General features: G+C 55.0%; 1 protein-coding gene and 1 long non-coding RNA gene across 2 annotated transcripts in view; one reads left to right on the top strand and one right to left on the bottom strand.

The window, feature by feature from the left end:
- Positions 1–219: 219 nt before the first annotated feature.
- LOC109282243 (uncharacterized) overlaps positions 220–26,342 on the top strand; it is a 61,368-nt gene continuing 35,245 nt past the window's right edge. Inside the window, exons 1-2 of the long non-coding RNA XR_002089178.2 lie at positions 220–363; positions 1,191–1,560. This is a non-coding gene — a long non-coding RNA (uncharacterized LOC109282243). The remainder of the gene's footprint in view (positions 364–1,190; positions 1,561–26,342) is intronic.
- Positions 646–26,342, bottom strand: part of TMC2 (transmembrane channel like 2) — an 88,624-nt gene continuing 62,927 nt past the window's right edge. The window contains exons 18-20 of the mRNA XM_059728755.1: positions 4,766–4,844; positions 3,405–3,525; positions 646–2,748 (exon numbers count right to left, since the gene is read on the bottom strand). Coding sequence (XP_059584738.1) covers positions 2,513–2,748; positions 3,405–3,525; positions 4,766–4,844 — 436 coding nt within the window. The 3' untranslated portion in view covers positions 646–2,512. The remainder of the gene's footprint in view (positions 2,749–3,404; positions 3,526–4,765; positions 4,845–26,342) is intronic.

The raw sequence follows: 26,342 nt of genomic DNA, 5'->3' as shown, positions 1-26,342 counted from the left end.
AAATATTAGGTTAACATGTATGCAAAGTCCTAGTTTGAATTATCACTGATAACTGGACTGAAAACTTCTTTGTGCAACACACCTTGAAATTTGTAACAAACACTGCCTGTCCATTTTTCAGAAACTTAATTTTTATTTGTTGTATGCTAGGGTGTTTGTTTCAGGTATATTTTGATATTTGTAATTGAGTCACTTCTTTTCTGTGTGCCTGTTAGAGCTGCCATTTTACTCTTTGGGCAATTGAAAAGGTTTTTCTTGGCTGCATCTACTCCACTTAGATACCTGGGTTTCTGCATGTACTTCTTGGACTAGAAGAAGCATAAGATCTCTTCAGAAGTTGGAGCTAATGTGGCAATGGGGCAAGTAAGTTGCTTCCACAACAGTACATTTTAAAGAGGCTTATTTAAAAGGAACGCTGTGCAAATTGGCAAGATGACTTTCTCCAAGCAGGCCCCTAATCTTGGGGAAAGATGGTGTGCTCTTTAGAGACTATGATCTGTTAACCATTATGATATTCACTCCCCTTACCAAAGACCGAGTGTCAAAGTAATTATCTGAGTATCAAAATAATGGCTTCAGTGTTCAATGTTTGAAAAGGAATGGATGAACCAAGGTTTTGGAAGAAATAATCCAAATTCATTCTCCTTTGATTGTATCATTTTGATTTATTTGAAGCACCTCTAGCATTCTAGCTACTTCTATGTTCTTTGTAAAGCACACACATACAATAAATAGAGCCAAATCAATAAAACAATTAATCCTTCTCCTAACCTACTTTACATCCAGTGCTCTTATACTCTAAAACAGAAGGCAGGGTAGTATTCTCATAGAGTAACTCACTGAGAGAGGCATGAGCTTCTGTAGGCTGCAGCCTACTTCATCAGATGGTATGAATGGACTTGCAGCGACCAGAGTTACTAAGTGGAAAGGAATAAAGTAATTCAAACACTTAGCGTCGATAAAGGAGGAAGTAAGAAGGCACCTTGCTGAGAGGTATAAGTGGGTTGAAGAGATCAAAAGAGATAAAGAAAACAATTAATAATTGATGGTTATATATAGGGATAATAAAAGCTATTCCAGGTAGTGGGATAAGACCGTTCTGAGACCATACTTAACAAAAACCACTTTGCCCTGCCTTCTGCCTAACTTTAGACTAACATATCTAACTGCTTCTCTCTACTCTTCTTAAGTCATTCCAGAGAAAGAACCTGGGAAAATGGAGAAGGCTTTCATGTACTGAAGGTCAAAAAGTCTGGAATCTATCAAATAAATTAAGTGCATGCCTACAGTAAAAGCATCCTGCCACCAGCTCTATCCCTTTCAAACGATGGTGGGTTGAAGTAGGATGGAGAGCTGAAGGGAAAGCATGCCCCATCTAAGTCAAGCAAAACATCTGGAAGTGGCTACCTCGAAGTCTGGTTTCAGTCTAAAACATCAGTTTATTTCATAGAAAAGTTAAGCAAACAACACTACACAGAGAAGAACATCTTCCCAGTGCTCTCTTTGTTTGACTCGCAGGCTCAGTGGGGATTCTGTAAGCATACTGGCAACTTATGGCAGGTATGTAAATGTATTATTCTCTAGAAAAGTCCTTTATCACATCAGCCACCATATTTATGCAAGTCCTAGCCATGGTAGATCAGGGTATACCTGACTGTAAAGTACCCGCTAGTATTTCTGATGAGGCAAAATAATTAATCAGACTCTTTGAAACTAGACCAAGATACTTTCCGTCTCTGTCTCCTTAAACGAGTCTAAACATACTTTCTTCCAAGGAAGGAATGATCACCATGCTTATTGCTTACTGCTGAATGGCTGCAACTAACTGCTGAAAAGAGCCTTTATAAAGAGCAGCAACAGAACTACAAATGGGAGGGAATGGGATGTTGGCGTAGTGAAGAGTTGGGAGAGGGAAAACCAAAAGGAGTAAAAGGTGCAGCTGAAGTGAAGAGAGGTTGGGGATAAAGAGAGAAATAATGATGAATAAGCAGTGCTAGATAGGACTTTCATTTGAGTCAACCTAGCTTTGGCAAGATTCTTCTGTCCCAAGCACAGGCTTTCCTATAGTGAGAAAGACATAAGGATTTCATTTGGAAAACTGGCTTGCTCTGCCAGGGGAAATAATATAGTGTTAAAGGCTAGAGGAAAGGGTTGAGTTCAAACTCATCCTAGTTTTTACAAACTCTTCAAACTCCAGGAGATAAACAGCAGCCATTATTGGTCTCCTACATTGTACATGAATCTTATCAATAGCTGTAATGATGGTCATTTGACAAGTAGTGATTGGTCTGCATTCAGCCCAACTCTGTATCCTCTACCTCAGTTGGCAAATGAACAACTGAGCTAATGTAACCATTGTATGTTCACAAGTCCAATGTGCTCTTGATCTTTAAATAAGGCTGTTATTTTAAGCTTAATGATAAATGTACAATAATTTATAAATCTATAATTGCTCACCCAATGTGTTTTTTAATGAAAAATGATAAAATTATCCCCTAACCTATTTTAGATGTTAATTGCATGGCTGCCCCTTCCTTGTTCCAGGGCGCAGTCCCTGCGGAGAAGTCCCAGACCTTGCCTGGCCAGGGGAAGATGCTTTTATACTTTGTCTAGGTGGTTGTGTTATTGTCACATGAGGGGGTGGTACCATGGTTGCTCCTCTTCCAGGGCAAGCTGCATTGCTGTTTTTTGCCATACTTCCTTCTTTAGCTCCTGGGCTGTTTTTATTAGTAGAGTCTGATTTGGTATCTTGCATCAGCAAAGAAAAAAATAAAAGATTGAAGACAGGTGTAAAGATTATTTTTGTTATTATGGTTAGAGTAAATGCTTTTTCTTCATGTATTTCCAGTAGCAGCTGCCATTTTAATACACAATAAGTCAATGCTTATAAATCTCAGCTCAAGGTGCCCACCCCTCCCCGCGAACCCTAGCATGTGTCTCTGAGGATTGGTTGGAGATAGTGGGTCCAGGACATGACACTGCCCCAAGCCTGATTCTACTGATTGCGTACGGCATAGCTGTAATGGACCCTGGGGCTGCTCAAGCTAGATCTCTATGCTCATCTGAGTGTCAGGATCTGTTATGGGTCATTCCCAGCATGCTGTTTGTTCAACTTAAGGTGTGATACAAATGAGTCACAAAGACATGTCATGTTATATTATCATGCCACAAAAATGGCTTTAACATGTGACTGGGTTCCTATTTATGGTGCAATTAATACCGTAATATCATCTTAAATTTAACTTGTGTCAGGACCCATCGTCTCATAAATGTACCCTGAGGTATGGTCATAAAATACCCTTGTTGTGGTGTCTCTGAGGTTAGTATATGGCCCAGTTTCTTTATTCCTGTAATCATCTCTCGGTTAGTCTCCCTCCTGCCCCAAAGCGTACAATAGTTTTTACCTGCTGTTGGTTGGGACTGACCTCCACTTTTTGCGCTCGGCGTGAGAAAGTCCTCTAAATCTTGCGTTGCCAAGTTAGTGGTAGCTTTGTTGTTCCTCTTATTTTTCTCCTCTTCACGTTGCTGCACCAATTAAAATTGTTAGATTTATGTTGCAATTGAATGTATTTTGCCATATAACTATTTGCTATCATAGGATTCCTGAAAGGTATTTTTGTGAAATTCATAGATTCATAGATTGTAAGGCTGGAAGGGACCTCGGAAGATCATCGGGTCTAGCCCCTTGCACCAAGCAGGAAAGATAACTGGGGGTCAGGTGACCCCAGCAAGGTGACCATCTAGTCTCCTCTTGAAGATTTCCAGGTAGGTGATTGCACCACCTCTGGTGGGTGCTTATTCCACCAGAGGTGGTACAATCACCTACCCTGGAAATTGATTGGACAGCCTTTGATCCATTAAATTTTTTTTGGTTTCATTTAAGAAAAAATGTTGGGCCTGGCAAGTTAAAGGCCTAAAAACAAAAAGGGACAAAGTTTATAACAACTGCTTTTAAGTCTGTCACAGATATGTCCTTCTGCACCCACCCTTATATTTCTTATTACAGATTTCTTTGGCTGAAGGTGGTGTGCGCGTACATGTATTTAATAGTGTACCCAGGAACTATGTTCTTTAGTAAGACTTGGATTCCAAGTCATAGCATTATTTCAGTGAATGGCAGAGTCAGTTCAGAAGAAAGGCATTTCCCACGGGTTCTTCTGTGCATTCTCAGACTGTCAGTCCCAAGAAATCCCCCTGGTTCCCATCATCTGGAATGGTATTGCACCTTCTGAACCACTAGGTCCTTCTCTCCCTAATGAGTGAAGATAATGATACTAACCATTTTCATTAGGGTAGTTTGGGAACTATAGGTAAGCAATGCTGTTACGGTTGAACTACTGTATTCCTTCTGTTCTTAACAGGGCCTTTTCATAATGTTATAAAACATAAGTTAATTTAGGAGCACTTGTTCATCTCTGCAAATCTCATTTTCCTTTTGGTATTCATTGTACCAGCATTAGTGGTAATTAATATATCTGGAGATAGACTTTTGTTTTAAGGTGTGATGTAGTGTTCTTGGGAAATTTCAGTGTCATTTTAATATCTATTGATATTATTATTGAGTGTTACCCATGTGGCACTTGGTAACTGAACACCAAAGAGGATGATTTTCCACATTGTGTGATCTATACAGAAAATGCATTACTCTTATCATAGTTCCATTCTGTGGTTTAAAGGGAAAAGCAATTAGATTAACAACTTGTATATCAAAATAAGTATGTGCAAAATATCAGAAATGCTTTGGCTGGGTAAATTAGAGGCTTACCACTTGCATTTTCTTCTTCAGTTCTGCATTGGCATGTTGATATGCTTCAGCCACTGCATTCAGGTAGTAGATGGCTAGACTATAAAAATAAAAACTATTGTTGTGATGACAAGAGAAATAAAAGGCCTATCCCAGAAAGAAGATATGCATATAACCCCTGCAGTTAGTGTATGCATCTCCATCAGGTAGACTTTCAGATGAAAACACTGAGAATTCTTTCAAAAGCATTGAATTGCTTGAACACCAAACAGTATATAAGTTTTCTTTTATTTGATATGCTGCTTGCCAGTTTTGGGAAACAAAAAAGTAGTATGTTGGAAAAGAACTCAGTACTGGAGGCCACTGGTCCAAAGCAGAAGTAGCAGGCCAACTATGACTTGATGATCTTACAGGTCCCTTCCAGTCCTTCTATTCTATGTTTCTATGATACCTGGCAATATCTGAACTGGTAGACTTCTCAGGACTAAGTTACTTCTCTCTGGGTGTATCTACATGTGCTACTAAGGTGATGTGATAACTTCCAGTGTAGTTCATGCTTCAGTCAGCTGCTCCTGGACACAGCATCTGCATGTTCACCTGGGACAGCAGGACTTTAAGCCAGGATGGAGGAGCACTAAGCTGGCAGGGAGCTTGTGGCATCAGCCCCAGGCTCTGGGTTGCGATGTTGGGCAGTGGAGAGGCTGGCTGGGTACAAGGGTGCTAGTGTGGGGCTAGGCAGCAGGCCACACTTTAATACCCATGTGCTTCAATCAGCCCCTATCACTGTCTACACGTGTATTTCAGCAGAATAAAATACTCTGTCATAGGATAGTATTGTCCCCAACAGTACTGTCCTATGGTGGAGATAATTAATTTACTGTGCCCTAATATCAGCCCATGTGGAGACTGTGATTCTTTACCCTGGAGCTAATTAGTCAGCTCTGCGCACATGTAGATGCAGGATGCAGCAAATACTGCACCTCCATTTAAAAAAAAAGAAAAAGAAAAAAAATTAATACTAGAATTTGGGGGCATTGCTTTTAACTTCCATGTAAACACCTTAAGTCTTAATTTCTCTATTTGACCGCCCAGAAATCCTTTCAATCTATTCCAGCCCAATTTTCATTAGGTAGTCTCTTCCCTGATTAACGCCCTCAGACAGGAATTAGGTCAGAAGTACCTTGCCAATTGTCTCCTGTCCTAGAATACTGTCCCAGGCTGTACTGTTTTCAATATCCAGTAGTTCTTTTTTGTAAACTGAGAGTGCAATAGCAATGATGGAATGAAGACTGGGCAGATGATCTTGAAAGGATATAGAGAAGATAACAGATGCCTAAAGGCTATATGTAAATGTTTGTGTTCATCTGTGATGCAATACCACTGATTTTAAAAAAGGTTTCATTATGGTCTACTCTGAGCAGTCATTAGTTTCATAGCTGACATATACACTGCAAGATCACCCAAGGAACAGAGATTGCTTACCTTGAGTCCCTAGGGTATGTCTATTTTATGGTGGCAACATGTACTGATCAGGACTTTCATAAGCAATGCCTTATTCATCTACTCCTTCCCGAGTGCTTCAGGGCAGTGACCAAAGTCTTGAGCAGGGTTGGGCAATTATTTTGGCTGGAGGGCCACTTAATGAGTTTTGGTGAGCTGTTGATGGCCACAAGGGTAGCTCCACTCCTTGACAGGTGCCCTGCCCCCTGGTTGCCATTTTAGGACTGGAAGTCCTGCCCCTAACCCTTGACCTTTGCCACTAGAAGTCCTTAGAAGGAGGGGCCCTTCCCTTGCCCCCTCCTTCGATTCTAAAAGGAATAGAAGTACTCATTTAAGGGGGGAGAGGGTTGCCATCTTGGAATGAGAAAAAAACAAATCATATAGTCTTGGGGGTTTTGATTGACCACAAGATGAACATAAGCCACCAGTGTGATGCTGTGGCCAGCAAAGCAAACCAAACTCTGGCATGCATCCACTGATACATCTCAAGCAAAACCAGGGACGTCATCCTCCCACTTTACTTGGCCTTAGTGAGGCCGCAGCTGGAGTAGTGTGTCCAGTTTTGGGCCCCCCACTTCAGGAGGGATGTGGATAAGCTTGAGAGAGTCCAGAGGAGAGCCACCCATATGATCAAAGGCCAAGAGGGCAAGCCTTACGAGGAGAGGCTGAGGGACATGGGACTCTTCAGCCTGGAGAAGAGAAGGCTCAGGGGGGACTTATAAGTATATAAAGGGTGTGCACCAGGATCTAGGAGAACCAGGGCTCCCCAAGGGATAACAAGGTCTAATGGCCAGAAACTTCTAGAAGACCAATTTAGACTGGGCATAAGGAAAAACTTCTTTACAGTCCAAGTGTCCAATGTCTGGAACAGACTCCCTCAGAGGTGGTGCAGGCAATTCCCACATTGAAGCAAGTCCAATAACCACTAAGTTTTCCATTTAGACTAGGAATTATTTTGCTCCATGGCTTTGAACTGAACTGTTGATAATAAGTAGAGATTGGGAAATGGGTGCAAACAAGCCAGGTTTGAGTGGAATTATGGCTTTGGGCTTGACTTTCTCCCCCACAAAAAGGAGAAACCAAAAAAAAAGCCAAATGAGAAGGAAACAAAAGGTGAAGGGGACTGGAGGAGATGTACTGGCAGGCAGTCTTTCAGTTGCAGTGAGACACGTATTTTAAAATGCTGAAGCATCTGAGTCTGTCTCATCATCACTGCTGCCAGCCACTGATATTTTGGTTGTCAGCTGTCTCATCCTGCTTTTGTAGAATAATTTTATTCTTTTTAAAATACAAATATCATCTGTTCAGTGACTCTAAGCCATTCCTGAAAGATCCATTTGGTTCACCACTGTTGATTTTTATCCCCCTCCCCAATATGAATATATATTTTGGATGTGTACAAAGCTTACTGACAGTCTATAGTTTGATTGTGTAATCATGGCTTCATGGCTAAGTGAGGTTGGAAGGAGTTTTTGTTTGTTTGCGGAGTAGATTAAAAAAGAGGGAGCATCTAAGTTTTTGGAGGTATTTTTTTTTTAATTCCTCGAAGGCCATGTTTCTTTACTGAGGTGCTGTAGTACCCCAAAATGCTGTGAGACCCTTTAAGGAGTGCCATGGCTAAGGCACTGCTGGCACTACCAGGGGGAACTTCCCTGTGCATGTTGCTCAGAGCCTGATTGGGAAGCAGCTGTGGCAGGAGCATTTGCTCTTCCTGCAGCTGCTTTACAATCTGGCTCTACCTGATTGAGAACTACTAAGATAAGATGAGGAAGTATGATATGACACTGGCTCTCAACCAAGGTGCTGCCAAATTCAGAAAACCATGGAGGTCTGCCTTGTAGCCGAAAAGACTGATAATCACTGTTTTAAAGGAACAACACATAGAAAGCATCTATCTGGAAAGAACATACTAAGCTTGTAGAGACCCTTGTAATGCCAAAGGCAAACGTCAATCTACATTTTTGATAGGCTGCTGATGCTAGGCTACCCAGATGAAAAATCTGGGGCAACAAAATCTTTCCTTTTGCCCTTTTCTTTAATGTCACCACAGACTTTTAAGAGACCTTTATTCCCAGGAGGGTGATAACTCGGAGCCAGTAAAGAGCACGTACAAGTACGCCCGAAGCTCTAGGCCTCATGGACAAGGCCTGGGCTCAAGGCCTGCAAGGCCTGCCCATACACTCTAGACAAAAAAAAACAACACAACGAACATTAGGACTATTTACAGTATTTACAGTTCTGCCAGCAGGGACACCCATGGAGGCCTCCGGGGTCGACCCGCATGAGCAAAAGTCCAGGGCCTCGGCCCGCTCGACGCGTCTCTGCGGCTTGAGCAGCCGGTGGCATCACAGTACGAGGATCAGGCGTCCCGCCTCGACCCGGCACAGGACCCCCTCGAGGGCCCAGCGCTCCTCAAAGGCGGGCACCGTCCGCCGGAGGACAGCGTGCTCAAACTCGAGCGAGAGGCAGGCCCGCACCAGCAGGCAGAAGAGCTGCAGGGCATCGACCATCCCGGTGCCGGTGAGCTGGTTTCACCGGCTCTTCAGGGAGGCCATCTTGGCCTGGCCCAGCAGGAAGTTGGCCAGGCTGACCGTGGCCCGCTCAGCCGCCCGGTACGAAAAGGAGTGGACGTAGGCATCTTCGGAGAAGTCCCGGCCCAGCACCCGAAGCAGTGCGCCCAGGGCGGCAAAGAGAGGCTGCAGCCGGGGGCAGTCGAGGAACACGTGGAAGATGTCCTCGTCCAGCACCCCCGGGCAGAAGGGGCAGGCCGCCGAGGCTGCTGGGTCCAGGTGACGCACAAAGGTGCCAGTGGCCAGGATGCCGTGCACGAGCCGCCACTGCAGGTCGCCGGTCTTCTTGGCGATGGGCACCTTATACAGCGTGCGCCACGCCGGGGTCCCGGGCCGTGCCAGGCGCCGCCGCCACACGGTGTCAGGGCGGCCGGCGAGCACCTGGGTGTGCCGGGTGCGCACCACCCACATGTGGAGGCCCTTGCGCGGCAGGGTGCCAAAAGGGCAGCCCGTATTGCTGCCGGGGGGCACCGGGAGTCTGAGCAGCGTGTTGGGCCGCTCGGCCAGCACGCTGGGTACCGCTGGGATGACGGGTAGTGGTGGGAAGGTGTCTTCTGCGGCGTCCGCGGAGGGGAGAGGCCGGCGAGTCTGGAGATGGACTTCCAGGGCGGTCGCTGCCTCCGTCGGGAGGGCGGCCCTAACGGCCCGCAGAAGCTGCCCTGCGGTGCGGACGGAGCGCATCGCCAGCCGGGCAGCCAGGGCCTCGGGTGACAGCCAGTCCGACCGAGCGGGGTCCAAGAGGTGCTCCAGGCAGGTGGAGCGCACCTTGACGAGAGCTGCCGTGAGGCTGGCGGAGGCCAGGCTCGGCACGACACGGTGCAGGGCCGGGTTGTGGACCAAGGGCTCTCGAAGGAGTTGCGGGAACTGCAGGTGCCTGGCCTGGGGACAGAGATGAAAGGCCGCCCGCCAGGCCCACACCATGCTGCGGTAGAATGGGGGAAGGACCGCCCCGTTCAGGAAGGTGAGGTCCAGTTGAAACAGCTCCCGGTCAAAGCCGAGGCCCCCCACTTGCCACAGGAATCGGCACGCCAGCTGTCGCCACGGGAGGTGGCCTTCGGTGTACAGGAGCCGCTGGAGGGCCTGCAGCCAATAGGCGGCCACCCTGCTGGCCAGATCGATCAGGCCCTGGCCCCCCTCGCCAGTGGGCAGGTAGAGGGCAGCTCGTGGGAGCCAGTGGCGTCCGTCCCACAGGAAATCTACCAGGAGCCGCTGCAGTCTCTCCAGTAGCTCCGGCGGAGGGTCCAGCACCGCGCAGCGGTGCCACAGGGTCGCCGCCGCCAGGTTATTGATGACGAGGACGCGCCCCCGGTAGTAAAGGCTGGGCAGGCGCCAGCGCCACCGCTGCAGGCGGGCCTCCACTCCCTCCTCGAGGCCGTCCCAGTTGCGCGCCATGAAGGTCGTCGGCCCCAGGAACATGCCCAAGACCTTGAGGCCCTCGTGGCGCCAGGCGAGGCCCCCCGGCAAGTCTGGGGGAGGCCTGCCAGTCCATGCGCCAAGCAGCAGAGTGTCACTCTTGCCCCAGTTGATGCGGGCGGAGGAGGCGCGCTCGTAGGCCCGCTGGCAATCTGCTAGAGCCCGCACGTCTTCCTGGGTGGCGAGGAAGACGGTGACGTCGTCCGCATAGGCCGACAGCCGGAGACGAGGGCCAGCGGGCGGGCCCGTGGCCGATGGCAGGGCCACCCCACTCAGGCGGCGGCGCAGCGCGTGTAACAGCGGCTCGATGGCCAGGGCGTAGAGCATGCCCGACAGCGGACAGCCCTGGCGAATGCCCCTGCGCGCGGGGAACGGAGCGCAAAGCACCCCGTTCACCTTGAGCAGGCTGGAAATGTCTCGGTACAAGACCCGGAGGGCCCCGGTGAAGAGGGGCCCAAAGCCAAAGGCCTCCAGTGTGCGGAAGAGATAAGCGTGGCCCACGTGGTCAAAGGCCTTCTCCTGGTCGAGAGAGAGGAGGCCGACGTCGAGGCCAAAGAGCTCGCTAGCCGTGAGCAGGTCCCGCAGCAGGAACAGGTTGTCTTGTATGGTCCTGCCCGGCACACAGTAGCTCTGCTCGGGCCCGGTGAGAGAGGCCATGACCGCGCAGAGGCGGGTGGCCAGTGCTTTGGCCAGAATCTTATAGTCCGCGCACAGCAGGGAGACCGGCCGCCAGTTCTTCATGTAGCCCAGATCTCCCTTCTTGGGCAGCAGGGTCAGCACCGCTCGGCGGCAGCTGATCGGCAAGACCTTGTCGGCGAGGCTCTCCTGGAAAACGCGCAGGAGGCTGGGGCCGAGGAGAGGCCAGAAGGTCTTGTAGAACTCGGCAGGCAGCCCGTCGAGGCCCGGGGCTTTGCCGGAGGCGAGGCTGGCCGTGGCGGCCGCCAGCTCTTCCAGGGACAAGTCCCGCTCCAGCTCGCCGGCCTCCAGGGCATCGAGACGCGGTAGGCCCTCGTGGAGTTCCCACGTGGCCTCGGGGCACGACGGCTCTGCCGCGAACAGGTCGCGATAGAAGGCGACGGCACGGTCGCGGACTTCGCCCGGCTCTGTAATGACACGGCCCTCAGGAGTCTTGAGATGGTCCAAGACTTTGCTCGCTGCCCTCCGCCGCTCCAGGTCGAAAAAGAAGCGGGTCAGGGCATCAGTTTCCACCAGCTCCTGGCAGCGGGCGCGGATCCTCGCGCCACGGGCCGCGCTCTCCGCCAAGTCGCGCAGGCATTTCCTGCGGAGCCGGAGGCTCTCGCTCAGTGCCGCGTCGCTGCCAATGGCCAGCAGAGCAGCCTCGAGCTCCGCCACGTCCTCCTCCAACTCCCGGATACGGCGGCGCGTCTCGTTTGCGGCCAGCTGGGTGCACTGCTGGCAGAAGGCTCGGGTCTGTACCTTGCCCACGTCCCACCACAGCTTCCAGGAGGAGTGGCTAGGTCTCGCAGCCTCCCACCTCCGCCAGAAGTGGGCAAAGCAGTCCCGGAAATAAGAGTCCTGAAGCAGACTAACGTTCAAACACCAATACGGTGCCCGTGCACAGGCTCTCCCGGGCAGGCTCAGTTCACTGAAGGCCAGGCCATGATCTGATAGACCTGAGGGAGCGATGCGGCTGCTGCGCAGGAGTGGCAGGTGGTGCCTGGTGATATAAAGGCGGTCGAGGCGAGCCATGGTGAGACCGCCGGCACTCATCTTGGCCCAGGTGTACTGGCGCGCATCGGGATGCTGGGCTCGCCAGACGTCCACAAGGTCTGCCCCCTCCAGGGCAGCTTGCAGCTTGCGAGCGGAGGGCAGGTGGGGCTCAGGCCCTGTGCGGTCGAGGCACGGGGCAGTGGTGCAATTGAAATCGCCCCCGAGGAGGAGCAGGTCATCATCCTCGCTAGCGTCGCGCAGGAGGGCAGCCAAGGTCTCAAAGAAAGCGACCCTCTCCTGGCCATCGGACAGCGCGTAGATGTTGATGAGCAGCAGACGGTGTTGTGCGAGGGTGACGCGGACGGTCAGCAGGCGTCCAGGGACGACCTCCCGCGGCACCGCCGCGTCAAGCTAAAGCTGCGGCGATAAAAGTGTCGCGACCCCCGCGCGGAGGTTGGTGCCGTGGCTCAGGAATACCTGTCCTCGCCAGGCAGCCCGCCAGGCCGCCTGGTTGAACCTGTCAGAGCGAGTCTCTTGTAGGAAGGCGACGGCCAGCCTCTTCTGTCGCAGGAGCTCCAGGACGGCCTCGCGCTTCACCGTGTCTCGACAGCCGTTGACGTTGAAGGTGCCAATGGTTGTGGCTGCCATGGGTGTGGGTGTGGGAGAGGAGGAGCAAAGCAGAGTGCGGGTGGAAGAGCAAGCACCCAAGAGCAGAGCAAGGCAATACAGACAGGTCAGGGAAGGCCTACCATGCCCTACTGTAGTCGAGGGACCCGCCCAGGCCCCACTCCACTCTCACCCGCTGAGCAAGCTTGTCCAGACGGTAGGCCATCTGACGTGTGCCCCGATCCTGCTGCATGAGCTTGACTGCCGCCCTGGCAGCCTTGACAAACACTTTGGGGTCCGCACACCACTGGGTGATGTGCCCCGCTACATTTTTCTGCCCCTTAGTTAGCTTCAGCAAGGACAGGAGTCTCCCATAGTCAGGAGGGACCCAGGGGGGCTCCGCCAGCTTGGGGTGGATGTTGCCTACGGAAGAGCGGCGAGGCCGCACCCCCGGCGGGAGCTCGCCCGCAACTGCAGCGTCGACCCCCTCGATGTCCAGGCACATCAGCCGCCTCTCGTCGTCCGAGTCAAGGACCGGCTCCGCGAGGACATTCCCTGTCTTCTTGGGGGGGGGAGGGGCCATCCCGCTCACGACGTCTCTTGCAAGACTCTGAGAGCTGGATCTCCATCTCGCTAACTTCCCCATCTGATCCGCTAGGCTGAGGCGTGACCAAAGGGGCAGCAGGCTCTCCCGCCACCCCCGGGGCCAGGCCACCGGAAGAGAGACATTCGCCACTATTCCTGCTGCCACCCGACTCCGGAGGCTGGGGGACAGGCGAGGGGAGGGGGACCCCTGAAGGCCCCTCCCCCCCACCCGCTAAGTCTGCCTCGTCGGTGGCTACATCCAACGGGGCGGGTGGTGTGGCAGCCGGAGTGGGGTCTGGCTCTGTGGTGGGGGGGCCCCTCGGCACTGGCCGAGGAGGGGTCTGTCAGGGATGGGGTGTCCTGAGAGGCCCCCCTCATCTCCCTCTCTTTGTCGGGTGGTTGGGAGGAAGCCCGAGCCCCATCATCCGATAAGGCTCCAGCGCCGCAGTCCCCGGCCACCCCAGCCACTTCGGCCGGGGCAGGCAGGGGGCAAGGGGAAGCGTCCGCCTCTCCACCCGGTGGGGCTGCCGCACCAAGGGCAGGGGGCGCCACAGACGGGGGAGGGGGCGGTGGGGCCATGGTAGTAGCACCAGCCCCTTGGCTGGACGATGGCTTCCCACTGGAGACCCCGGTCCCCTGAGATGGAATGGGGGTGGAAGGAGGTTGGGAGGAAGAGCTCCCAGCCTCCCTGGGCCTGCCGCGTGCCCCAGAGGTCGACGGGCCGTCTCTCGGCGCTGCCGCAGGTGGCGATGGTCCGGCCGCCTTGCCCTGAGGGCACTGCGCAGCCAGGTGGGAGGAGCCCCCGCACTTGAAGCACGTGGTCTCTCCCACAGATAAACAGATAATAAACCGCCGCCCCTCGAGCGTGAGGCTCAGGGAGCGAGGCAGCAACTGGGGGCCCTCCTTGAGGAGCATGAAGACCTGCCTCCGAAAGGACAGGACGTGCTTCCCCTGAGGGTTCTTGTTTCCCATCGGCAGGCGGCGAAAAGGACTTGCAGGAACCCCATAGGCCTCGAGTCCCCTGGCCAGCTCCCGATCGGAAACGTGCGGTGGGACGTTGGAAATCACCACCCTCACTGCCTGAGTCTCTAGGGGCGTGACAGGGTAGTGGATACCCGCAATGTCCAGGCCTTCCGCGCACACCCTGTCAACCAGGGCGGGCTTGCTCAAATAGATCATCGGGACCGTGTTCACGCGCCCCGCGTAGCGGATGGTACAGAGCCTCCACGCAAACCTCGAGCCCCACGTGGAGAGGGGTATGAACCCTCAGGCCATGAGACAGTGGGAGGTCCCGAGAGACATCCTCATGCCAGCTGCCAGGCGTAGGAGCCGCCATTCCTTGCCAGGACAGGGTTAAACTGTGAAGTGCAGGGAAAAAAAAAAAAAAAGCCTCAGGCTGACACGGGGGACTGGGACTGGGAGGGGGCTGAAAACGCCCCAAAATCGGCCTGAGGGGGGGCAGAGCAACCCCGCAGGGGCTCAGGGCAAGCCCCAAGGCAGGGGCAGATGGCAGGGACCAAGGGACGGGGCCCTGGGGGAGGGAGGCAGCAGAAATCAAAGGGACAACTCAGGCGCGGGTGGGGGGAGGGGCAGAGACAAACGAGGCTGCCGGAGCCCAGGGGAAAAAGGCTCAGAAAGTGGGGGGAAGGGGCAGGGAGGGGGTCCCCAGGGACAGGGTGGGGAGAGGCAAGGGTTTTTTTGGGGGGGGGACAGGAAAAGGGGGGCAGGGAGTGCGAGGCAACGAGCTGAAAGCACCTGAGCTGGAGGAGCTTAGAAGGGCTTCAGCTGTCGGCGGCCATCTTGAAAGAAAGAAAGAAAGACAGACTTTTTTTTTTTTTTTTGACGTTTAAAAGTCTTTCTTTCTTTCTTTCTTTCAAGATGGCCGCCAACAGCTGAAGCCCTTCTAAGCTCCTCCAGCTCAGGTGCTTTCAGCTCGTTGCCTCGCACTCCCTGCCCCCCTTTTCCTGTCCCCCCCACCAAAAAAACCCTTGCCTCTCCCCACCCTGTCCCTGTGGACCCCCTCCCTGCCCCTTCCCCCCACTTTCTGAGCCTTTTTCCCCTGGGCTCCGGCAGCCTGGTTTGTCTCTGCCCCTCCCCCACCCGCGCCGGAGTTGTCCCTTTGATTTCTGCTGCCTCCCTCCCCCAGGGCCCCGTCCCTTGGTCCCTGCCATCTGCCCCTGCCTTGGGGCTTGCCCTGAGCCCCTGCGGGGTTGCTCTGCCCCCCCTCAGGCCGATTTTGGGGCGTTTTCAGCCCCCTCCCAGTCCCAGTCCCCCATGTCAGCTTGAGGCTTTTTTACTTTTAAGAGGCGTTTATTCCAGGGAGGGTGACAAATCGGGGCCAGTAAAGAGTATGTACTGGTTGGCCCGAACACCTGGGCCTCATGGACATGGTCCTGGGCTCACGGCCTGCAAGGCCTGCCCGTACACTCTAGACTAAAAACCATAGCGAGCCAAAGGTCTATTGACATATTTACATTTCCGCAAGCAGGGAAACCCATGGGGAGCCTCAGGGCTCGACCCGCGTGAGGCAAAGTCCAAGGCCTCGGCCCGCTGGACGTGTGTCCGCAGCTTGAGCAGCTGAGGGTGTTACAGGGCGAGGAGCAGGCGCCCCGCCTTGACTCGGCAGAGCGCCCCCTCAAGGGCCCAGCGTTCCTCAAAGGTGGGCACCATCCGCCGCAGGACTGCGTGCTCAAACTCAAGCGAGAGGCGGGCCCACACCAGCAGGCGGAAGAGCTGCAGGGCGTCGACCATCCCAGTCCCGGCGAGCCGGTTTTGCCGCCTCTTCAGGGTGGCCATCTTGGCCTGGCCCAGCAGGAAGTTGGCCAGGCTGACCACAGCCCTCTCCGCTGCCCGGTAGGGGAAGGAGTGGACGTAGACGTCCTCGGAGAAGTTCCGGCCCAGCGCCCGAAGCAGCGCGCCCAGGGTGGCAAAGAGCAGCTGCAGCCGGGGGCAGTCGAGGAACGCGTGGAAAATGTCCTCATCCGGCACCCCCGGGCAGAAGGGGCAGGCCGCCGAGGCCGGTGGGTCCAGGTGGCGAACAAAGGTGCCGGTGGCCAGGATGCCGTGCACGAGCCGCCACTGCAGGTCGCCGGTCTTCTTGGCAGTGGGCGCCTTATACAGTGTGCGCCACGCCAGGGTCCCAGGCCGCGCCAGGCGCCGCCGCCACACGGTGTCACGGCGGCCGGCCAGCACCTGGGCATGCCGGGTGCGCACCACCCACATGTAGAGGCCCTTGAGGGGGCAGGGTGCCAAAAGGGCAGCCCGTATTGCTGCTGGGGGGCACCGGGAGCCTGAGCAGCGTGTCGGGCCGCTCGGCCAGCTCGCCGGGTACCGCTGGGATGACGGGCAGTGGAGGGAAGGCGTCGTGCGCGGCGGCCGCAGCGGGGAGGGTCCGGCGAGCCTGGAGATGGACTTCCAGGGCGGTCGCTGCTTCCGCTGGGAGGGCACCACTGATGGTCCGCAGAAGCCAGCCCGCAGTGCGGACGGAGCGCAGCGCCAGCCGGGCAGCCAGGGCTTCGGGGGACAGCCACGCCGACCGAGCAGGGTCCAGGAGGTGCTCCAGGCGGGTGGTGCGTGCCTTGATGAGGGCTGCCGCGAGGCTGGCAGAGGCCAGGCTCGGTGCGACACGCTGCAGGGCCGGGTTGTAGACCAGGGGCTCCCGAAGCAGGTGTGGGAACTGCAGGCACCTGGCCTGGGGGCAGAGATGGAAGGCTGCCCGCCAGGCCCTCACCATGCTGCGCTAGAACGGGGGAAGGACCGTCCCATTCAGGAAAGTGAGGTCCAACAGAAACAGCTCCCGGTCAAAGCCGAGGCCCCCCACTCGCTGCAGGAACCGGCACGCCAGCTGCCGCCATGGGAGGTGGCCGTCGGCGTACAGGAGCCACTGGAGGGCCTGCAGCCGGTAGGCGGCCACCCAGCTGGCCAGGTCGATCAGGCCTTGGCCCCCTTCCCCGGTGGGCAGGTAGAGGGCAGCTCGGGGCAGCCAGTGGCGTCCGTCCCACAGGAAATCGACCAGGAGCTGCTGCACTCTCTCCAGGAGCTCCGGCGGAGGGTCCAGCACCGCGCAGCGGTGCCACAGGGTGGCCGCCGCCAGGTTGTTGGCGACGAGGACCCAGCCGCAGTAAGAGAGGGTGGGCAGGTGCCAGCGCCAGCGCTGCAGGCGGGCCTCCACTCCCTCCGCCAGGTCCTCCCAGTTGCGGGCCGCAAAGGCCGGCGGCCCCAGGAACACGCCCAGGGCTTTGAGGCCTTCCCAGCGCCAGGCGAGGCCTCCCGGCAGGTCCGGAGGCGGCGTGCCGGCCCACGTCCCCAGCAGGAAGGCGTTGCTCTTGCCCTAGTTGATGCGGGCCGAGGCAGCAAGCTCGTAGGCACGCTGGCAGTCCACCAGGGCCCGCACGTCCTCCTGGCTGCCCAGGAAGACGGTCACGTCGTCCGCGTACGCCGTCAGCCGGAGCAGGGGGCCGGTGGCGGGGCCCGGCGCCGGTGGCAGGGCAAGGCCGGTCAGGCGACGTCGCAGAGCGTGCAGCAGCGGTTCGACGGCCAGGGCGTACAGCATGCCCGACAGGGGGCAGCCCTGGCGTATGCCACGACGCACGGGGAACGGGGAGCACAGCGCGCCGTTCACCTTGAGCAGGCCGGAGGCATCGTGCTACAGGACCCGGAGCGCCGCAGTGAAGAGCGGCCCGAAGCCAAAGGCCTAGAGGGTGCCGAGCAGGTACCGGTGGTCGACGCGGTCAAAGGCCTTCTCTTGGTCCAGGGAGAGCACGCCGACGTCCAGGCCAAAAAGCTCTGTAGCCGTGAGCAGGTCATGCAGCAGGAACAAGTTGTCCTGGATGGTCCTGCCGGCACGCAGTAACTCTGCTCGGGCCCGATGACGGAGGCCATGACGGTGCGGAGACGGTTCGCCAGCGCCTTGGCCAGGATCTTGTAGTCGGCGCACATGAGGGAGACGGGCCGCCAGTTCTTCAGGCAGCCAAGGTCCCCCTTCTTGGGCAGCAGGGTGAGCACGGCCCGTCGGCAAGGCTCTCGCGGAAGACGCGGAGGCGGCTGGGTCCGAGGAGGGGCCAGAAGGCTCTGTAAAATTCCACGGGCAGGCCGTCCAGGCCCGGGGCCCTGCCCGAGGCGAGCCCCCCCACCGCGGCCTCCAGCTCCGCCAGGGAGAGTTCGCGCTCCAGGGCCTCGGCCTGCGAAGCGCCCAGGCGCGGCAGGTCCCGATGCAGCTCCTGGGCGGCCCGCGGGCAGACGGGCTCAGCCGCAAACAAGTCCCGGTAGAAGGCGACGGCATGCTCCCGCACTTCGCCCAGGTCCGTGAGCAGCCGGCCCTCCAGGGTCTTGAGGTGGTCCAGCATCTTCGCCGCGGCCCGCCGCCTCTCCAGGCTAAAGAAGCCGGTCGGGGCGCCAGCCTCTGCCAGCTCCTGGCAGCGGGCCCGGACCCGCGCGCCACGGGCTGCGCCCTCCGCCAGCTCTCGCAGGCATTTCTTGCGGGAGCGGAGGCTCTCGAGGAGCACTGTGTCGTTGCCCACGCAGAGCAGGGCCGCCTCGAGCTCCACCATGCCCTCCTCCAGCTCCTGGGTGTGGCGGCGGAGCTCGCTCGCCCGCCAGCTGGCTGTACTGCTGGCAGAACGCCCAGATCTGGACCTTCCCCATGTCCCACCACAGGCGCCAGGAGGGGTAGTCTGCTCGCGCTGCCTCCCAGCTCCTCCAGAGGTGGGCGAAGCAGTCCCTGAAGTGGGTGTCCTGCAGCAGGCTGACGTTGAGGCACCAGTAAGGGGCCCGCGTGCGTGCTCTGCCAGGCAGGCTCAGCTCGCAGCAGACCAAGGCGTGGTCCGAGAGGCCCGATGGAACGATGCGGCTGCCGTGCACCAACAGCAGGTGGTGCTGGCCGATGTAGAGGTGGTTGAGGCGGGCCATGGCGAGCCCGCTGGCGCTCATCTTTGCCCAGGTGTACTGTCGCACGTCGGTGTGGAGGACCCGCCAGGTGTCGACGAGGTCCGCCGCCTCCAGCACAGTCCGCAGCTTGCGGGCCGAAGGCAGGTGCGGTTCCGGCCCCGTCCGGTCTAGCAGCGTGTCGACGGTACAGTTGAAATCCCCACCCATGAGGAGCAGGTCGTCCATCTCGCTGGCGTCACGCAGGAGGTCGCCCAGGGTCTCTAGGAAGGTGACCCTCTCTCTCCCGTCGGTGGGCGTGTAGACATTGACGAGGAGCAGGCTCTGGTGTGCCAGGGTGACGTGGATGGTCAGCAGCCAGCCGGGGACGACCTCTTGCACCACCGCCTAGTCGTACCGCAGCTGCGGCGAGAGGAGGGTCGCCACTCCTGCGCTGAGGTTGGTGCCGTGGCTCAGGAACTAGCGGCCTCTCCAGGCAGCATGCCAGTCAGCTTGAACATACGCGTCGCTGTGCGTCTCCTGGAGGAAGGCGATCGCCAGGCGCTTCTGCTGCAGGCCTTCCAGGACGGCCGTCCGCTTCACCGGGTCTCTGCAGCCGTTGGTGTTGAGCGAGGCAATTGTGGTAACCGCCATGAACAGGAGAAGAAGGAGGAAGGGTAGGAAGGGTACCGGTGGGAGAGAAGGTGACGGACGTCGGGCAGAAAAACCGCAGAGACAGGGGAAAGGCCTAGTGTTGCCCTGTCCTATTCCGTGGGCCCACCTCGGCCCCACACCTCCCTCACCCGAGTCACCAGCTTCTCGAGCCGGAAGGCATGCTGACGCGTGCCCGGGTCCCGGCGCATAAGCTTCGCCGCGTCACTAGCGGCGCGGACAAACTGCGCGGGGTCTGGGCACCATTGCCGGATACTCTCGGCCACGTTCCTCTGGCCCTTGGCCTGGTCCAAGAGGTTGAGGAGACCTCCATAGCTGGGGGCCACCCAAGGGGGTTTCTCTAGCAGGAGGTGGATACTGCCGACCGAGAACTGGCGGGGCTGTACCCTGGGAGGGGACTTCCCGGTGAGACCGGTGAACGTGCCCTCAATGGCCAGGCTCCCTAGCAGGCCCCCCTTTCTATCTGGGTCGAGGACCGTTTCGGGGAGATCGATCCCCATCTGCTTTGGGGGGCAGATGTCATCCCGCTCCCGGGGCTGCTTGCGGCGCTCAGAGGGCAGGCACTCCATCTCCTCCTCCCCATCAGCCCCGGCAGGCAGGGGAGCAGGCGGTGGAGTGGCGAGACCCACCGCCGTCTCTCGGGAGGCCGGCACTCTCCCCCTGCCTTGCCGCTCACAGGCCCCACTGGCTGGGATGGGGGCGAGGGGTTGCCAGACGTCTCCGGGACACCCTCAGTCATGGCCGGAGGTGGCAGGGTTTCCAGGGGGGCAGGCAGAGCGGGCTCAGGTTCCCTGGCTGCCTTTTCCCCGGTGCTGTCTGAGACAGGCCCCGAAGGGGCAGGAGTTCCTTTAGACACTCCTTTATTCTTTTTCTTATTCTTTGCTTTTTGGGGAGTAGCTGGCACCCCCCCTGTAGGGGGTGGGCCAGGCTGCTGGGGTGTCGCCACCTCCAGGTCCACCACCCCGGTTGGGGCAGGGGTGGAGGGAGGTGGAGGGGGGGTCTCGGGCGCTCCACCCGACGGGGCCCCAGCGCCCGAGACTCCGGCCACCCCGGGGAGGACTGGGACAGGAAGGGACTGGGAGGACTCCCCAGCCCCTCCACCGGAAGGGGCATCCGCCCCGACAGGGGCGGGAGAACCCTGGGAGGATGTCCCAGGCCCCCCCCCCCGAGTGGCATGCCACTGCCAGAGGGGTTGAGCCCCCCGGATGGAGCAGGGTCAGAGGGGGGCTTGGCAGGTCTCCCAACCCCACCCTTTGATGAGGGCCCTGCACCTGAGGTGGGTGCACCATCCTCCAGGGTGGGCGCAGCAGCCGGTGCCTCGGCTGACTGCCCAAACGGGCACTGGGCAGATAGGTGGGAGCTGCCGCCGCAGCGGCGGCAGGAATTCCCCCCCAGGGAGAAATACACCACATAGGATCTCCCGTGTGAGGCAAAAGTCAAGGAGGGAGGCAGCTTCTGAGTGTCCCCCATGAGGAGCATGAACGCCTGCCTCCGGAAGGACAGGATCTGCCTCAGCTTGGGGTTCCTACTCCCTATGGTCAGCCTGTGTCAGGGGCTGGTGAGGACACCGTAGCGCTCGACCGCGTTGGCGAGGTCCCTGTCTGACAGGTGCGGGGGCACGTTGGAGGCCACCACCCGCACTGCCAGGGTCTCCAGGGGCGTGACCAAGTGGTGGACCCTCGAGACTTCCAGCCCCGCTGCACACACCTCCCTCACCAGGTTGGGAGAGCTCAGATAGATGATGGGCACTGAATTGACCCAGGAGGCATACCGGACGCTCCGGCGTCCCAGCAGGTCCACCAGAGCTCCGGCGCAGTCCTCCACCGTGACGTGGAGAGGGGCGTGCACCCGCATGCCATGGCTGAGGGGAAGATCTGCAGAAACATCCCCATGCCAAGTGCCTTGGCTGCTGGCAGGCATCCCGGCAGGAGAGGGTTAACTCTCTCCTGGGAGGAAAAAAAAAAAAAAAAAAAAAAGAGCCTCAGGCTGACCCCGGGGACCTGGGACTGGGAGGGGGCTCAAAACACCCCAAAATCAGCCTGAGGGGGGGGCAGAGCAACCCTGCAGGGGCTCAGGGCAAGCCCCAAGGCAGGGGGAGATGGCAAGGACCAAGGTAAGGGGCCCTGGGGGAGGGAGGCAGCAGGAATCACAGGGAGAACTCAGGCGGGGGTGGGGGAGGGGCAGAGGCAGACGAGGCTGCCAGAGCCCAGGGGAAAAACGCTCAGAAAGCGGGGGAAGGGGGGCCCCAGGGACAGGGTGGGTGGAGGCAAGGTTTTTTGGGGGGGGTGGGGACAGGAAAAGGGGGGTATGGAGTGCAGGGAACGCGCAAAAAGGCACCCGAGCTGCAGGAGCTCAGAAGGGCTTCACCTGTCGGCCGCCATCTTGAAAGAAAGAAAGAAAGAAAAAGAAAAATAGCTTCAAGGCCCCCTGCTCATTAAGTTTTGACCTTACTGCACTTAAGTGCACATAAAGGAGTCATGCTTTGGAACAGATTAATTAATTTGCTTCTTCAGGCCCTTTTGGGACTATATGGACTTTGTTTATCTCTGCCTTATTCTTAAAATTTTTGAATTACTACTTGAGTAAATCAGGTTTTTTTGGGGGGGGGGGGGTTGTTTGTTTGTTTTTTCCAGATTCCCATTTCCTTTTCAAGTTTATGGTATCTTTTTCCTTAGCAACAGTGTCCATTCAAAATCATGTAACTTTTAACTCCTGGGCAATAAAAAGCAAAATGTATAGAAGAAGTGAACTACTGAAAATGAGTTTCCATTGGGGCACAATGCAGTCCAGCCCTGGAAGTGACTTGGGCTTAAATTTCCTCTTTCTCCTGTAGTCACAGTGGCTGCTCTGCAGTGTACTATTATCACACTCTACCTTGTGATTCTGCATGAAATAACGTTGGGTTCCTACAACTACAAATCCTTGCTTAAGGATATAGTACTTGATTCTGAGGGGGAGGGGAACAACTTGAAGGAGTGTAGAGAAGTGTTATCTTGTGTAGGTGTACCTGCACTCCCTTAAATTTAGTTATATTTGGTGTGTCAAGATGCTCCTAACTTCACAGGTCATTTGATCAATCGATGCATCTCCAGTAAAACCAAAGAAGTGATTCTCCCACTTTACATTGGTGTGGCCGCAGCTGGAGTACTGCATCCAGTTCTGGGTGCCGCACTTCAACAAGGACCTACTAAAGCTTGGGAGGGTCCATAGAAGGGCCACCCATATGATCAGAGACTTGCATGGCAAGCCATATGAGGAGAGGCTAAGGGATCTTGGACTCTTCAGCCTAAAGAAAACAAGGCTGAGAGGAGACTTTATTGTGGCTTACTGCTATATCAGAGGCATACATCAGGAGCTCGGTGAACAACTATTCACCAGGGCACCCTGGGGGAAAACTAGAAACAACAGCCACAAACTCCTGGAAGATAGTTTCAGGCTGAACGTTAGGAAAAACTTCTTCACAACTAGGGTGTCCAGACTATGGAACAAGCTCCCCCCAGAGGTGCAATCATCTCCCCTAGAGGTCTTCAACAGAAGACTGGACGGTCACCTGGCTGGGGTCACCTGATCCCAGATGACTTTCCTGATCATGCAGGGGGCTGGACCTGATGATCCTTTGGGGTCCCTTCTAGCCCTATGATTCTGATCCCAAGTATATAATCAATAAGTGACTGTAACCTGCACTAGGTAGTGATGGTCACGCATCAATAGCTGATCCACTTTGAGAGCAAGCTCCCAGTGTCACACACTGCTCTGTAGGTTACGAGCTCCAAATCTGCCTTTTTTCAAAAGGGTATTAGATACATACCCATAATCCTTATTCATGCAAAATAGTTTCATCCCAGAAACCATGAGGTGATTAGATATAGATAGGACACTGACAGTTTCACCTCCTGTGTAATACATGAGACATCACAGTGACGAGCTACAGCGACCTAGCTCATTGCTATAGCGATGTAGTGTTGGCAGGCACAAACTGTGATGCAGCACAAACTGTGCAGTAGCAGCGCGCTACTGCGCAGCAGTTAGTTGCTACTGTGCAGTACTTGGAAATGACCCATGCATCACCAGGACTGCACAGTAATGGCAATTACTGTGCAGTCATATAGCACTTGCTAAAACAAGTACTAAATGACTAAGCAGTAACAACTGCACAATCAGGGGCATGTGTAGATGTGCCCACTATATATTTTCTGGCAGATGAAGGAAGTAAAAAATGTAAATGCAGTTGAAGACAGCATTCAAATTGTTCCAGAAAATGAGGGGGCATTATAGTGGTGGTGAGGATGACTTAATTCAGCTCTTAGGAAGAGAAAACACATTTTATGAGTATCTGGCGGCCATTGAAACCAACCTAGTGTAAATTTATGATCCAGCAGCTACAGCTTGGGGAGGTTATTTTTTTTATTCAGGCTGCATTGCAGGTTGTGTTATCTGTTTCATTTATGAGGAAAAACACTATCTTTTGGAGCTAAATGAGATTCTGGCAGCTACTTTTTCTTTCATTTTAATGTTATTGTAGTTTAGAAAGAGATCAACCTCAGGGGCTATCTCCAGTTTAAATTCATCGCCTGTGAAAAAGTGATGGGTAGGGGCAGAAGCTAAATAATAGCAAAGAGAGGAGAGGGAGAGGTAGTTAGCTATGTTAGTTTGAAGTTACATGCAGAAGATGGGGCAGGGTGGCAGCTTTATAGTGTTACTCTATCAAGTGCTATCTTATTCTGCTTTCTGCCTAAGCAGGGAAAATCAAAATTTGCAAAACATTAAATCTACTTACATACTCCCAGATGTGAGATGTAACACCAAGGTCCTATTACTGGCAGCCAATAATTATAGCATGCTTGGTAAGAACTATGATATTAACCTTGGTGTCCTTGCAAATTTCTGTTTCATGTAATCAATTCAGACTCTTTGCACTTTCAGAGGGACTTAGAATTTTCTCTTCCTTTCCAGTTGTGCAGGGTTGCTCTGTAGCATTCAGTAGTGGGCATGCCCTACACTAAATGTGGTTGCATTTTTTATGTGTATTTTGCATCAGTCATTTAAGATGGAAAAAGCTCTTGTAGATTCTTGGAAGTCAAAACGTATGGTATTAAACATAAGATGAACATCTGCACAGAAGGTCTTGAGCAAGGCAAGAGAGAGAGCCAAAACTACGTAGAAAGTTTGCGTAAGAGTTGTAGAAAAGGCACTCTGGTGGCTCATGGGAAAAGCAGAAATGGAGACAGTATAGGGCTACATAGAGGAGGAAAACCAAAGCTGGTTGGGTAGATAGGAAATACCTTATTTAATCACAGAATTATGATCATTTCTGCAGCACACAGAGTTCCTGCACCCCCACAACAGGTTTGGTGGCAAGAAGCTCTTCCTTACTGTGTGGGTTCTGTTTTGGTGGGGCTTTTTTCTTTCTTTTTTGTCTCAAATGAAAGACACAAAGCACATGTCTGCCCATCTAGGTTGCTTCCTTTGGGACTCCTGATCACACCATTGAGAAGCATGGTTCCACTCATGCTCCTGCTCCATACACAGCAGATGTAGAAATAAGATAGTGAAGTAGCTAAAGGGATGTTTGGTCTCCAATAAGCTTGAGAGTGGCAGTAGGGCATCCCCTGGGCAGCTTCACCACCTCACAGCTAGATTTGACATCTGTAGAGCAGAACTTTGTGGTCCAGGCTGTGTTTGGGTGGGATCATTGAGCACTCAATCTTTAGTGTGAATTATCTGTGCAGGAGTACAATAGAAGAATGCACAACTGTAGCCCAACTTCAACATGAAACCTTTTTCCTTTTCGTGTACTTGGCATTCCTGGAGGTACATATGGTGTCTCAGTTCTGACTGAAGCGCATGATTACCAAGAATCCAGGTTTTCTGTTTCCCATGGAAAACACAGAAAAATACAGATTTTTCTCCAGAAAATCATGGATTTTTCCCTTTAAAGGAGAAAAACTTGGAAAACCATGGGTTTCAGCCTGCAAGGGGCTGCTTGGGAATGGGGGTGATTAGAAGCAGGGGGCCATGTGCATGTGGATATGCACGTGGCCAGCACTGCAGCCACGCAGCCTGGAAAGCAGCTCCTGCAGCTCCCTTTGGGTAAGTCTATGGGGGGAGCATAGGTAACACATGTGGAGGGGGCATACATGATGTGTGGGAGAGGTGGGGGTGCAGAGGCGATGCATGGAGGGGCATGTGCCCCCCAGATTTCTATGCCCACAGTGGCATTCAGAGCACAGCATGTGGAGCCACCTTCTGGCTGGACCAGCACCAGGCAGAAGCCACCTCTGTGGCTACAGCCCTGTGCTCTACTGTGGATGCAGAAATCTGGTGGGGCATATTGCCTCATACCCCCACAATGTGTTGCCTATGGCATTGCCTATGCCCACACACCCTCTTGCCCTACACACCCACCCTATGACCCACACACTGGAGTCTGGGGGTGGGGGGCAGTGGGTCAGGAGTGAGGGGCACCAACAGGGCTAGGGGGAGGGTAGAGGACTATGGGTTGGGAGTGAGGGGCACAGGTATGGGCAGGGGCACAGCACTGGCATATCAGGGCTGTTCAGCACTACAAAGCAGCCGGGAGGACAGCTGCAGCTGGACCTGCATCCTGATAAGCAAAGGGTGCAGGGGGATTTTCTGTGATAAAAAAACCAAAATCAAATGGCAAAATATATAGGTATTAATTTCATTATAATGACTGAGGTGCTGTTAAGCTTCCAAAT

The sequence above is a fragment of the Alligator mississippiensis genome, chromosome 5 (assembly GCF_030867095.1).
Source record: "Alligator mississippiensis isolate rAllMis1 chromosome 5, rAllMis1, whole genome shotgun sequence".
Lineage (NCBI taxonomy): Eukaryota > Metazoa > Chordata > Crocodylia > Alligatoridae > Alligator > Alligator mississippiensis.
Note: the sequence above shows the minus strand (reverse complement) of the source record. Positions and strands in the feature narration are given on the sequence as shown.